This window comes from Dreissena polymorpha, chromosome 12, assembly GCF_020536995.1.
Source record: "Dreissena polymorpha isolate Duluth1 chromosome 12, UMN_Dpol_1.0, whole genome shotgun sequence".
Lineage (NCBI taxonomy): Eukaryota > Metazoa > Mollusca > Bivalvia > Myida > Dreissenidae > Dreissena > Dreissena polymorpha.
In genome coordinates, this window is record NC_068366.1 from 144,730 (window position 1) to 157,500 (window position 12,771).

At 38.3% G+C, this 12,771-nt stretch overlaps 2 protein-coding genes across 8 annotated transcripts in view; both read right to left on the reverse strand.

Moving 5' to 3' along the window:
- Positions 1-12,771, reverse strand: part of LOC127853479 (zinc finger protein 107-like) — a 274,428-nt gene that overhangs the window by 58,898 nt on the left and 202,759 nt on the right. The window lies entirely within an intron of this gene.
- LOC127853480 (zinc finger protein 107-like) overlaps positions 1-12,771 on the reverse strand; it is a 35,673-nt gene that overhangs the window by 4,857 nt on the left and 18,045 nt on the right. For all 3 annotated transcript variants that reach the window (XM_052388034.1, XM_052388035.1, XM_052388036.1), the window contains exons 5-8: positions 6,494-6,625; positions 4,732-4,805; positions 3,360-3,466; positions 1,010-1,036 (exon numbers count right to left, since the gene is read on the reverse strand). In XM_052388034.1, coding sequence (XP_052243994.1) covers positions 1,010-1,036; positions 3,360-3,466; positions 4,732-4,805; positions 6,494-6,625 — 340 coding nt within the window. The remainder of the gene's footprint in view (positions 1-1,009; positions 1,037-3,359; positions 3,467-4,731; positions 4,806-6,493; positions 6,626-12,771) is intronic.

Below are 12,771 nucleotides of genomic sequence, written 5' to 3' on the forward strand. Positions count from 1 at the left end.
AACAAATGTTGTTTATATGTAGCAAAAATACTCATATTCTTTCACAAAGAAAATCAGTACAGAATAATTTTATAATTGTTGCAATTATTAAACCATAAGCTTGACATTGTGTGGTCACTATGTATCAACCTCATCCATGTGACTTTCTCACAAAAAATACTTATAACCTGACTATTTAAATTGATCCTTCTTCAAAATAAGGCATTTTCTATATTTACTTCAAATGCATATTATTATTGTATATCTATGTTTATGATGAGTAGCATTATATAATTAAGTCGAACTATTCTGTTCTGTTCTGTCACAAAAGTTTCCAATAACAATCTGCTAAAGCCTTACAATAACCCACATAACTCATGGTCATTGCTGATGTACCTAACATTTTGATGGCTGGTTAGTTTAAACCTATTTATTGAGTTTAAACCTATTTATTTTAGCTTGTTTACATCAAAAGCCTATTTCATGTTGAAACGCTCTCCGTTTCCTGGGACTAACAACCAGTACTTGGTGTCTTTGGGAGAGATCTAAAGAACGCTCCCACACTGGGGATCAAACCCACTGCCTCCCGGTCGCTAGGCGCACACAATAACCATTACGCCATGGCGACCTCTTGTTGGTTTAGTACAAAATATACAATTACATGATAATACTCAGCATGTAGAGTTGTCTACAATTATTAACTATTACCTCAGAAAATGCAAAACAGTAAAAGATGTGGGAAAAACAACAAGATCATGATTACTAATTTTATTATCTACATGGTTGTGATTTCAGAACCACCTCAGGGGAGGAAAATGCCCTACCCCCATTACAGCGTTCATGTAAACTCTTCATTTCTATGTAGATTCAGCAAAGTTCCTAACTACATGTATTTGTAAAATAAGAGTGTCATTTAAAGGGATGAAATCTGTTAAAGGAGGAAAAATCCCACCCTGTCTCTATATTGTTTAAATAAGCCTATTTAAATATTTGTTTCATTTTCAAGACACTCAAAATTCACAACACTTACCTCTGAATGTTCAATATGCTCCACGCTCTACAAAATATAAACATTATCTCATGACTTACATACAAAGAAAACTGGGAAAGCTGGATCTTAGTATCATAAAGGAATCAAATATACACTAATGGTTCTAAATATTATGTTGTTGGAATCAAATCTTAGCAATTCTGTAATCAACATAATAATCATGCTGCCTCAAAATTCAATTTTACCAATTATTTGCTATATGCAGAACATTCTCCACACAACAGATTCCACAAAAAGCTTTCCTGGACACTGACAGATATTGTCTAAATATGTTGAAAGCTTAACAGACAATCTGTAAGAGGTGCATGTTTCTTACAGTACTTGTTAGACATTATAATTGAGCCTTACCCTTGGAAAAGGGAGCTTAATGCAATTTGCACAGGCTTATCATGGTCAACACTTATCAACTAGACTTGATTTTGTTTATAGGAGACTTCTTTAAACAAAAAATTCCATAAAAGCAGAAAGTGTGGTACCTGTGCACACTGCACAGGCTAATCTGGGATGGCACTTAATGCACATGCATTAAAGTTGGTTTTCACAGAGCAAGGGTCAATTGATCAAAATATGATCTGTGAAAATGTATCCTGAACCATATCCACCAAGCAACAGCAACACTAGGAGGCAATTTCAATTTTGAGCCTCTTTCCTACTGGAGACTGTGTTCAGTGTTGTTTTTTTTCACCATTTTGGGAATGGGGCCTAATTCCTTTAGACTAAACAAGAGGGCCTGAAAGGCCCAAAGTCGCTCACCTGAGATAACAAGATATTATTGGGACAAATCTTCTGACCAAGTTTTATGAAGATCGGAAAATAAATGTGGCCTCTAGAGTGTTAACAAGGTTTTACTATAGCCATATAGGGAAAATTGCCCCGCCCCCTGGCAGCCATGTTTTTCAACCAACCAGCATCATTTTTAACTCGTCCAAGATATTATTGGGATGAATCTTCTGACCAAGTTTCATTAAGATCGGACAGTAAATGTGGCCTCTAGTGTGTTAACAAGATTTTACTATAGCCATATATAGCCATATATGGAAAAATGCCCCGCCCCCTGGTGGCCATGTTTTTAGAGCAACCAAAACCATTTTCAAACTCATCCAAGATATCATTGGGACAAATCTTCTAACCAAGTTTCATGATGATCTAAAATAAATGTAACCTCTAGAGTGTTAACAAGGTTTTACTATAACCATAAGGAAAAATGCCCCGCCCCCGTGGTTGCCATGTTTTTTCAACCAACCGGCATCATTTTTGAACTCATCCAAGATATTATTGGGATGAATCCTCTGACCGAGTTGCATGGAGATCTGACTATAAATGTGGCCTCTAGAGTGTTAACAAGATTTTACTATAGCCATATATAGCCACATAAGGAAAAATGCCCCGCCCCTTGGCAACCATGTTTTTCAAGCAAACGTAACCATTTTCTAACTCATCCAAGATATCAATAAGAAAAATCTTCTGACCAAATTTCATGAAGATTGGACAATAAATGTGGCCTCTAGAGTGTTAACAAGGTTTTACTAAAGCCATATAAGAAAAAAATGCCCTGCCCCCTGGCAGCCATGTTTTTCAACCAACTGTCATCATTTTCGAACTCGTCCAATATATTATTAAGATGAATCTTCTGAGCAAGTTTCTTGAAGATCGGAAAATAAATGTGGCTTCTAGAGTGTTAACAAGGTTTTACTATAGCCATATAAGGAAAAATGCCCCGCCCCCTGGCGGCCATGTTTTTCAACCAACCGGCATCATTTTCGAACTCATCCAAGATATTATTGGGATGAATCTTCTGACCAAGTTTCATGAAGATCTGACAATAAATGTGGCCTCTAGAGTGTTAACAAGGTTTTACTATAGCCATATAAGGAAAATGCCCCTGCACCTTGGAAGCCATGTTTTTAGAGCAACCAAAACCATTTTCGAACTCATCCAAGATATCATTGAGCCCAATCTTCTGACCAATTTTCATGAAGATTGGACAATAAATGTGACCTCTAGAGTGTTAACAAGGCAAATGTTGACGCCGCACGACGGACAAAAGGCGATCACAAAAGCTCACCATGAGCACGTTGTGCTCAGGTGAGCTGCTAAAAAAGGAATTTGGTGTTTTTTTTCTTGTTAACATATACTTAAAAACTGAGAAAACGTGTTTTCAATATTATTTTCACTAAGAAAATTAATTACACAGAATATTTTTTTGGTTTAAAACTTTCAATTGGAAATTTTAGGCAGTGATTTGGGAAAATATATGAATTTTGATATTTGGAATGGGACCAAATACCTGCCTCATTTTTGCCACAAAAACACTGGTTACGAACCATACCTGTTTGTTCTCCTGTTTTGCCACATGCCTGTTCAGGTGGTTCTTGAGGCTGTGAGATGTAGAGAAGGCCTTGCCCTCACATTGACCGCACTGATAGGGCTTCTCTCCTAGAATAAGGCCAAAAATACATGTATATATGCTTTGTTTGCTTGATATTACATCTTATATGAACGAAAATGAACAATTTTTTTTTTTCGTGACCCCAATTAAAAGTTGAGGGTCGGCGCCAAATCGGGAGATTTTTTTTTGTTGGCCTAAACAACAAAATAGTTCATGTGAGCTTCGTTTGGGGCAAACGTGGGTTGTTGTATGTGCGTAAAGTGCCATCCCAGATTAGCCTATGCAGTCAGTACAGGCCAACCAGGAACGACACTTTATGCCTTAACTGGATTTTCCCCCAAAAAAACTTCATTTAAACAAAACATTTCACTCAAGCTGAAAGTGTTGTCCCTTATTAGCCTGTGTACACTGAACAGGCGAATCTGGGATGACACTTTACGCACATGTTAAAAGCCTAATTTTTCCAGAACACGGTTAATATGTGAAGACCTTTCCCCGGGGCCTTTGAGCACAGGGATATCCCTGTGCCAGCATTTCAAAATCAGGGGTACCCATGTGACTACATTACAATTCATTATTTGTTCTTCTTGTTTTTACTCTGAAGTATTATAGAAGTTAATATTGGAGACAAAAAACAATAGCAAGATTGCACCCATTGCCAACTTTAGACTTTTCCCATGTTCCTATACAAAATCCTGTGCAAAACTTGTAGTGGAATTATCAGGCCCAATGCTATCATATTATGTTATTTCTAACATGTGAAGAAGCCCTCTTTTATGAACAAAACCCCTTATATTCCAAACAAACAATTTTAGTGTTGTTAAACTGATGAAAATCCCAAATTCATTATATGGCAGGATAACAGCAAAGGAATATATCGTAATTTCTTGAAATTACACAATGAATATATGTCTTTATGTCAATACTGTTCACAATTCCAACTCACATCAGACATTTTCTCAAATATACTGGTAAGCATTGTTATTGCTCAGTTTCTATCAATAATTCCAGTAGCACTCTGGGAAAACAGGGTTTAATGCATGTGCGTAAAGTGTTGTCCCAGATTAGCCTATGCAGTCCGCACATGCTAATCTGGGACAACTCGTTCTGATTTTAAGGTATTTTCCGTTAAAGAAAGTCCTTTTGTTTAGAAAAAAAAATCAAGTTTGGGCGGATAGTGTCGACCCTCATAAGCTTGTGCGGTCTGCACAAGGTAATCGTGGACAACACTATGTACATGCATTAAGCCAAGTTTTCCAATAGCAAGGCTAATTTTATAACTGTCCTCCAATCTACACATGCCATCACCGACCTGTGTGGGTGATCTTGTGTGACTTGAGGTGATGACTGGCTGTGAATGCCTTCCCACAACCATCTTCCACACACCTGAAGTCATACAAAAAAATATTCATTGTGAAAGTGGTACGGTGCTGTCACTGGTATATACTATATAGGTTTTAATGACTGCTCACTAGCAAAGAAAGTAAGAAACACAAACTTGCAGGATTTTTTACATTATGCTTAAGGAACAAATATGACGCCCAGAAATGACTACATTCAGGAAACAATTAAAACAACAATACAATTTTTAGACTATATGTTAAATGTACAAGGCTGTTCAAATGTTCATAAACCCTAAAACAACCATGATCTCAACCAAAATAAAGACAGAAACTTGCAGGATTTTTTACATTATGCTTAAGGAACAAATATGACGCCCAGAAATGACTACATTCAGGAAACAATTAAAACAACAATACAATTTTTAGACTATATGTTAAATGTACAAGGCTGTTCAAATGTTCATAAACCCTAAAACAACCATGATCTCAACCAAAATAAAGTCTAAAAAAACAAGAGCACCACGTAACGGGTGCCACGCTCGGCTACGGGTTCAGTTTTGAATAAATGAAAGCTTATCAGATTTATTTTTTTTAGAGGTCACAGTGACCTTGACCTTTGACCTAGTGACCCAAAAATGGGTGTGGCATGTTGAACTCATCAAGGTGCATTAACATATGAAGTTTCAAAGTTGTAGGTGGACGCACTTTGATTTTAGAGCGAATGTTAAGGTTTATGTTAAAGTTTTATATTAGAGGTCACAGTGACCTTGACCTTTGACCTAGTGACCCAAAAATGGGTGTGGCATGTAGAACTCATCAAGGTGCATCTACATATGAAGTTTCAAAGTTGTAGGTGGAAGCACTTTGATTTTAGAGCCTATGTTAAAGTTTAATATTAGAGGTCACAGTGACCTTGACCTTTGACCTAGTGACCCAAAAATGGGTGTGGCGTGTAGAACTCATCAAGTTGCATCTACATATGAAGTTTCAAAGTTGTAGGTGGAAGCACTTTGATTTTAGAGCCAATGTTAAGGTTTTAGCACAGCGCCTACGGCGGACGTCGAACGGCGGACGACGAGATGGCTATGACAATACCTCGGGTTTTCTCCGAAAACGCCGAGCTAATTACCAAAACATCTTTAAACTAAGTTGTGTAACGGTAACACATTTGTGTAAATTGATATAAAATGGCGCCAGGTAATGCCCCAGTTAATAGTCTAAATAATATAACAATATAGGAACATAGCAAACGATATAACTCCAGAAACTCTAGCAATTAAGATATACTTGTTCTTATCAACAACTGTTAGAACAGAACAATAACTATAAACATATGAGATGTGCTCTGTGAAAAGGGGGTTTATTGCATGTTCATAAAGTGCCGTCCCAGATTAGCCTGTGCAGTCCGCACAGGCTAATCAGGGACAACTCTTTCCGCCTAACGTGATTTTTGCTAAGAAGAGACTTTATGGAAACGAAATATATCATAAAAGCGGAAAGTGTCGTCCCTGATAAGCGGACTGCACCAGCTAATCTGGGACGACACTTTACGCATTTGCATTAAACCCCCTTTTCACAGAGCAAGGCTCATATATACCTAAACTGATTTAATCTGAGATCATCGCCTTGATACAGTCAATGCAAAGCATTGGGGGCTTATAAAGGTTTGAGGGATAGATGAACACTTTCTACAAACATAAACTGAGAGTGAAGCACCACATTTAAGCCTACTTGAAAGGTTTCTCTCCTGTGTGTGTGCGGATGTGTTTGCGAAGGTCAGACAGCGTAGTGAAGAACTTGGTGCAGCCGTCTTCCTCACAGTTGAATGTCTGACCTGTGTGTACTCGTTGGTGGGCACGTAACCTAGCATCCAGAAACAATGGCATAACAACAATTCAGCATGGCAACAAGTCCAATCTTGCATACTTCTGCCTTAACCGGATTTTCGTTTAGAAGAAACTTTCTTTATACAAAGAATTCCATAAAAAGCTGAAAGTGTTCTGCCTGCTTTGACTGTGTGGACTTCACAGGCTACTCTGTTACAACACTTTATGCACATGCTTTAAGCCCAGGTTTCCCACAATGAGGCTCAAATTACACAAGATCTTACTAACACATACCTATGTAATAAAATTTCAGAATCAACAAACTGACTGTATTTTAACATGCACAAAATTGTAAACAAACCCAGGGGTGTAAAATTCCAGTTGCCCGCAAACATAAGCCACCTAAATTGCTCCAGGCGAGGGAGATTTCTTAAATACTTGCCTGTTCAGGCGATCCCATAATCAGGTCAGTCAGAATTTGATTTTGTAGCAGTGCTTGCTGGTAGCCAGTTGATGACTGTGTCACTATTTGGTACTTTAAAATGCATTGATCAAAATCTTTAAATCTGTACACAGTCTAAGTGTGGGGGCAATATTTACAGAGACACTGTTTGTTTTCCCGCAAAATGTCAAAATGCCAAAACAATTTAATATAAACAAGTTAACAAAAATGTGTCAGTTAATAGAATAACAATATATATGGAAAACTATATTTGATAATTTAACTTAAATTAAGGGCCACCCCAAAGAAAGTAAGGGTGACCTGATTTGGTCAGCTGGCAGCCCTGCATGGCCAGTTGATTTTTGTACATTTTTACACCCTTGGGCCCAATATCATGCACATTCTCAATTTTTTAGCTCATCTAAAAGGACGAGATTTCAGCTTCCACTTGCTGAGTATTGAGAATTCAGCTATAAAAACAATCACAAATCTCAGCTATAAGAATATGAACATATTCCTCCTCAAACTCTGGGTTGAGTTACACTAAAACTAAACATAACTTCTGTGAACATGAAATTGAGCATCATAATAAAACTTGTCTAAAACAAGGGCTGTTTGTAAAACATGCATGCCCCCCATATGGGCTGTCAGTTGTAGTGGCAGCCATTGTGTGAATATGTTTTTTGTCACTGTGACCTTGACCTTTGACCTAGTGACCTGAAAATCATTAGGGGTCATCTGCCAGTCATGATTAATGTACAGCAGGGGACAAAAATTCCACTCGTCCGCTCGTATTGACGAGTGAAATCTTGAAAGGACGAGTGAATTTCCCTAAAGCTCTCGTCCTACAGGACGAGTGAAAAAAAACTGATGTTAAAACAGGTATTTTCTGACCAGTAAGACTCTTTTTCATTAAATAAAATAATTTCTTAAAGCATATCTATTCCGAAAGTAGAACGCGAATGAACAGGAAATCGTAATTGTAAATTTCATACAGCAGGTGCGCGTTGTTATGCGAGACTGTGTCCCGAGTAAATATTGGCTTTTTGGTGTAAACTTTGCGCGTCCATGTTGACAGGGAACCATCTGACTTCATTCACTGTAAGTATTTTTTTAAAGAATTATTTTACTGCGAAGTACGGTTTTAAACCAGTCTGAATTTCATCTGAAAAATGTCTGACATAAGAGCGTCTTTAAAGGGGGCAGGAGCGATGTTCAACCATCCGAAATGGAAAGCACGCAAGCATTAGAAAAAGGAAAAAACAAATTTGTCTTCATTTATTTATTTTGTGTTCCTCATAAATAAAGTAAGTTATCATTTCTTCTGTGATCAGCTGGCATGAATAACTAAGTAAGCAGCATTTTAGCAGTGATATAGGAAAATTGTTAGTCATATCAGTCCTTTGCAATCTTTCTTTCACACATATTTGAAGGACAAGTGCATGTGTTTGCAGGACGAGTGAAAATTTTAATGCATTTGTCCTGCAGGACGAGTGCAATTTATAAATATTTTTGTCCCCTGTACAGTCAATCTTGTATCTAGAGACCACTAAAGGGAGTAACCAAAAGTGGTCTCTTAATAAAATGGTCTTTAAATAAAAAAAGCCCATTTGGGATGAATGCGGACCTTTGATTTTAAATCCAGATATAGGATTATCTCCTTTTGACACAGCCATTTCAGCTCTTGTAATCAAATGAATCTAAATATAAATAAATTGAATAAAACAATTTTTTACATAAAATAAGTTGTATTTGTTCTCTCTAATTCTAAATACAATGCAAATGGTTTGCACAGAGAATGGGTTTTTCCGACTCTAAACTCATTCGTGATTAAATTACGTGCACTTTTACTCTTCGACACTTCCAATACCCGAGTTTTCTCATTTAACATTAACACTTTCCGTTTTGACATTTTAATTTCTGCATGTAAGCTTATATATATATATCTGACCAGATTATGGTACATAAGGAAATAAATAAAACACCTCGATTGAAAACTAAATAAACACGCCTGATTGGAAAATTTGCTAACACAAACTAATTAGCATAATAACAATTACATTTTTTAATGAACAGTTTTCCCTACATGTTACCGATTAATAGTTTATTTTTTACATCTCTCCAGAGCACTGTGAAAATGTTTGTCACGTCGGCGCATTGTTTCTACAATAAAATCGGCGATCAAATTTGTCACTTAACGTCCCAGATAGTAAACTCTTTAACCCATAGACTGTTGGCAATACCTCAATCTCCACACAGAGTTGTCGTTCCTTGCTCTCACATACAACTCTGCATAAGGCTCAGCAAGCCATTTTGTCTACCAAATAGCTAAAACCGAACAAACACATACAATGTATATTTGTGTGGATATTTAAGATCGCATGCATTTTATTAAGAAATATGACTTTTAAATGTACGATAAATCGTGCAAAAACTTGTGAGTTTTAATGCAACTCTTTGGAACTATTTTATTGCCCATTTACACAGATGTAATCATTCCACGCACGTCACAAATGTTAACAATTGTACATATTTTTTATTGAGTGACGTTAGGCATTGTTTCGACGTATTTATGTATGTTGGTTTCTTAACATAAAAAACATATCAATTTTATAATAATTAATTAAGACTGATATAAGATATCATGGTATGAGATGGTTTTCTTTAATGCAGTTAATGCAATGTAACCGTCGTGCAAGAGATTGTTTAGTATACTGTAACCTCAATGATGAACGCTTGGAATGATCATGACATGAATGAGACGCTTTCAAAACAATAGTCCGTTCTGAGCCCAACACAGAGGTGAATGTAATGTGACCGTCGTGCAAGAGATTGGCAATACCTCACTGTATTATTCGAAACCAAAACTTGATACGCAGTCAGCATTAACTTCGGTCAGAACCGGTCATCGAGACAAAGAAAAATGGCTGGTGTGAAATCAAAACAAAGGTGTAATCGTTCATGTTATCAGCTTAGATAAACAATCAACACTGATTTGTCCCTGAACGGTTAGATTTACCACTTTTACCTTAAAGCGGTCGCTTAATTCAAGACTTGGGCATCAAAATACACTAAAATCAGCGGTCGCTAGTCGCATAAGACAAAAGTCGCTTGATACAATATGAAAATATAGTTAAAACGCTCGGGCGGGGATTTAAAGTGGTCGCATAAGACAAAAGTTGCTTAATTCATGTGGTCGCAAGCACAAGATTGACTGTACCTATGAAGTTTCATGATCCTAGGCGTAAGCTTTCTTGAACACATTCAGGGTTTTTTTTTAGAAAAAGGGGAAGACGCTGGACGCTGGATAAAAGGGGAAAATAGAGCGCGAAAGAGACATATTTGGGGAAAAAATAAAAACTGTTCATTTCAATGTCTATAACTCACCTACAGACTTCAGGTTTTTTTTTTAGAAAAAGAGGCATGTCTCTGACTTTTTTGTTCTGAAACACATGAACAAGTATGATATTAAAGTCAAAGTCCTAAATAAAGTTGCAGGGGTAGATCTAATAATGGGAAATGTTTTCAACTGGGGCCGGGGGACGATGTCAATACAATGTATTGTGAATTCAATTTCATGATGAATGGGTAGATGATTTAGATCTGCTACAGTATTGGAAGGGAAAGGTGCGGCAGCTGCCGATTGTGTACTTTCACTTTCACAATGTTCGATGTTGATTACATGTACTTCCGAATCCTGCTGGGTTTCAACGGTTTTTGATGATTCATTCTTAAAAAATGCGTCGACGCAATTCTGGATCTGGATCAGGATAGGTACATTGCAGGACCTATCGGCGTAGGCGCAACGGGGGAGAGGGTGGTTAGTCCCACTGTAGGACAGTTGACCTGAACGTGTCAACTGTGTCTGCGCGAACAACACTTTCATCAAGATTGTTCCATTCAATAAATGTCTTGGGGAAAAATGAGTTTCTATATAGTTGAGTTTTGCACTGGATTGGTGTGAAACACTTAGAGTTTTTAACTGAATATTGTTCAACGATATTGTTTGCTTTGAAGTCTTTGAAATGTTTAGGGGTAATTCTACGCTTGGATTGCCGGACTGGGGTTAGGAAATCTTGGCTAGGCAATTAATATTTTCCGAGTCCGAACGTTTTATTTTATTCGTGTATGAACGCCAATTGTGAGACTTTTTTAACGTTTATATCTTGGCTTTCACATAACCCGGATGAAAATTCGACTGGTTTCCGGTAATTAATTGACGAAACACCCTTCTCGCGCAAGACCGAAATCCAGTAAAATAGTCACATGATTAATACGATTAGTTGCCCGGTTTCCATGACGTAATTTAAGAGCTATATTTAGAATCACTGGTATTCCCAGATTTGAGTGTTGGTCGGGAGAGAGAGAGTCAGATCGTTGTACATGGTACAAATTGGATAAGTGACGACTTCCCAAAAGAAAAAAAACCATTTCTTTGAGGGTAAAATTTTATATTTTGGTGCAAAATTATATTTTTGGAGGGGAAATTGTATTTTTAGGGGAAAAATTCTGGTAGGGGAAGACGCCGAATATCGGCGTCACTTTCTTAGTAAAAAAAAACCTGACGTTGTGTTCAGGTGCGTTCCTTTAATTTAACTAACAATAACATATTAAAGTGGCGCGGCGTTACGGCGACGTTACGTGAACGCGCCAAAACCGCGACATTCTGGGGGCCTCAAAATGATTAAGCACCATATATCTATGAGTCTGATCAAAATGCTAATCCAACAAAAATATGATCAAAATGTTAATCCAACAAAAATACATGAAGAATAAATTATTAGTCAAAATAATTATCTCAATTACAAAACCCCAGAATAGATTGCACTGTCTTTGAAAGTTCACTTTGTATCACATTTGTAACAATCACATGTTAAGCATATTGTTTATCAACTGTTTATCGCGCTGTTTCTCACATGTTTAATCACAATGTTCATCACTAGTTTCTCTGGGTTTCGCTTTCTCATAGCACTTCTAACGAATAGAGTTTTACGATTGGCCTGGTCCCGGAAGGGCAGCGACAGAAAGGAGGGGATGTTGCGCGCCTATTTCACAGGCATGAAGAGCAATTTTGCGGCCGCCTCGTACGTCTGCTCCACCAGCGGTCTCTGTGCATGCAGGTACATGCTCATGTTGACATCCGTGCGCATGGTGTACCGGAAGCCGAAGCCGACGGGCGCGACTCCTGTGCTCGGGTGTAGGTACGGCTGCGAAAGCGGTGACCAGCTGAAATCTTGGTGAGAAGCAATCACCGTAGAGCTGACCGTCGGACTATCGCCACGTGGCTTTTCGGACAACATGTTCGGCTTCTGATCTTCGCTCTTGGAGCCGGATGAGTGCTTGGAGTCGGACGAAGAGCTGAAATCGGGCATGCTCATGTCAATTGACTGGGAGCTTGCCCACTGAAAACTCTGTGGCGACAGCAACCGGGAAACTGAGATCTTTTCAGTTTCCAATCCGCCGTCTGTCCGCTCGCTCTTCATTTCTGCAGAGGAGACGCTTGTCTTGTCGCTCGATGCTGTTCCCGCCGGATCGCCGAAGCTCCGCAGTCACTCGTGGTTGCCATCGGCGCTGTTAGGATATGTCGGTTTCGGGCGTTCTGAGCGTCCGCCATAATTAGGCCACAAGGGAGTCACAAGGTTAACGATTGCGTAACGGCCTTTGTGCGAGAAGCTGTTCCGGTAAACTGAATGTGTAGGATGTGGCTGCAGGTCGGCGGCGGTGGCGGGTTGATGGAGCGT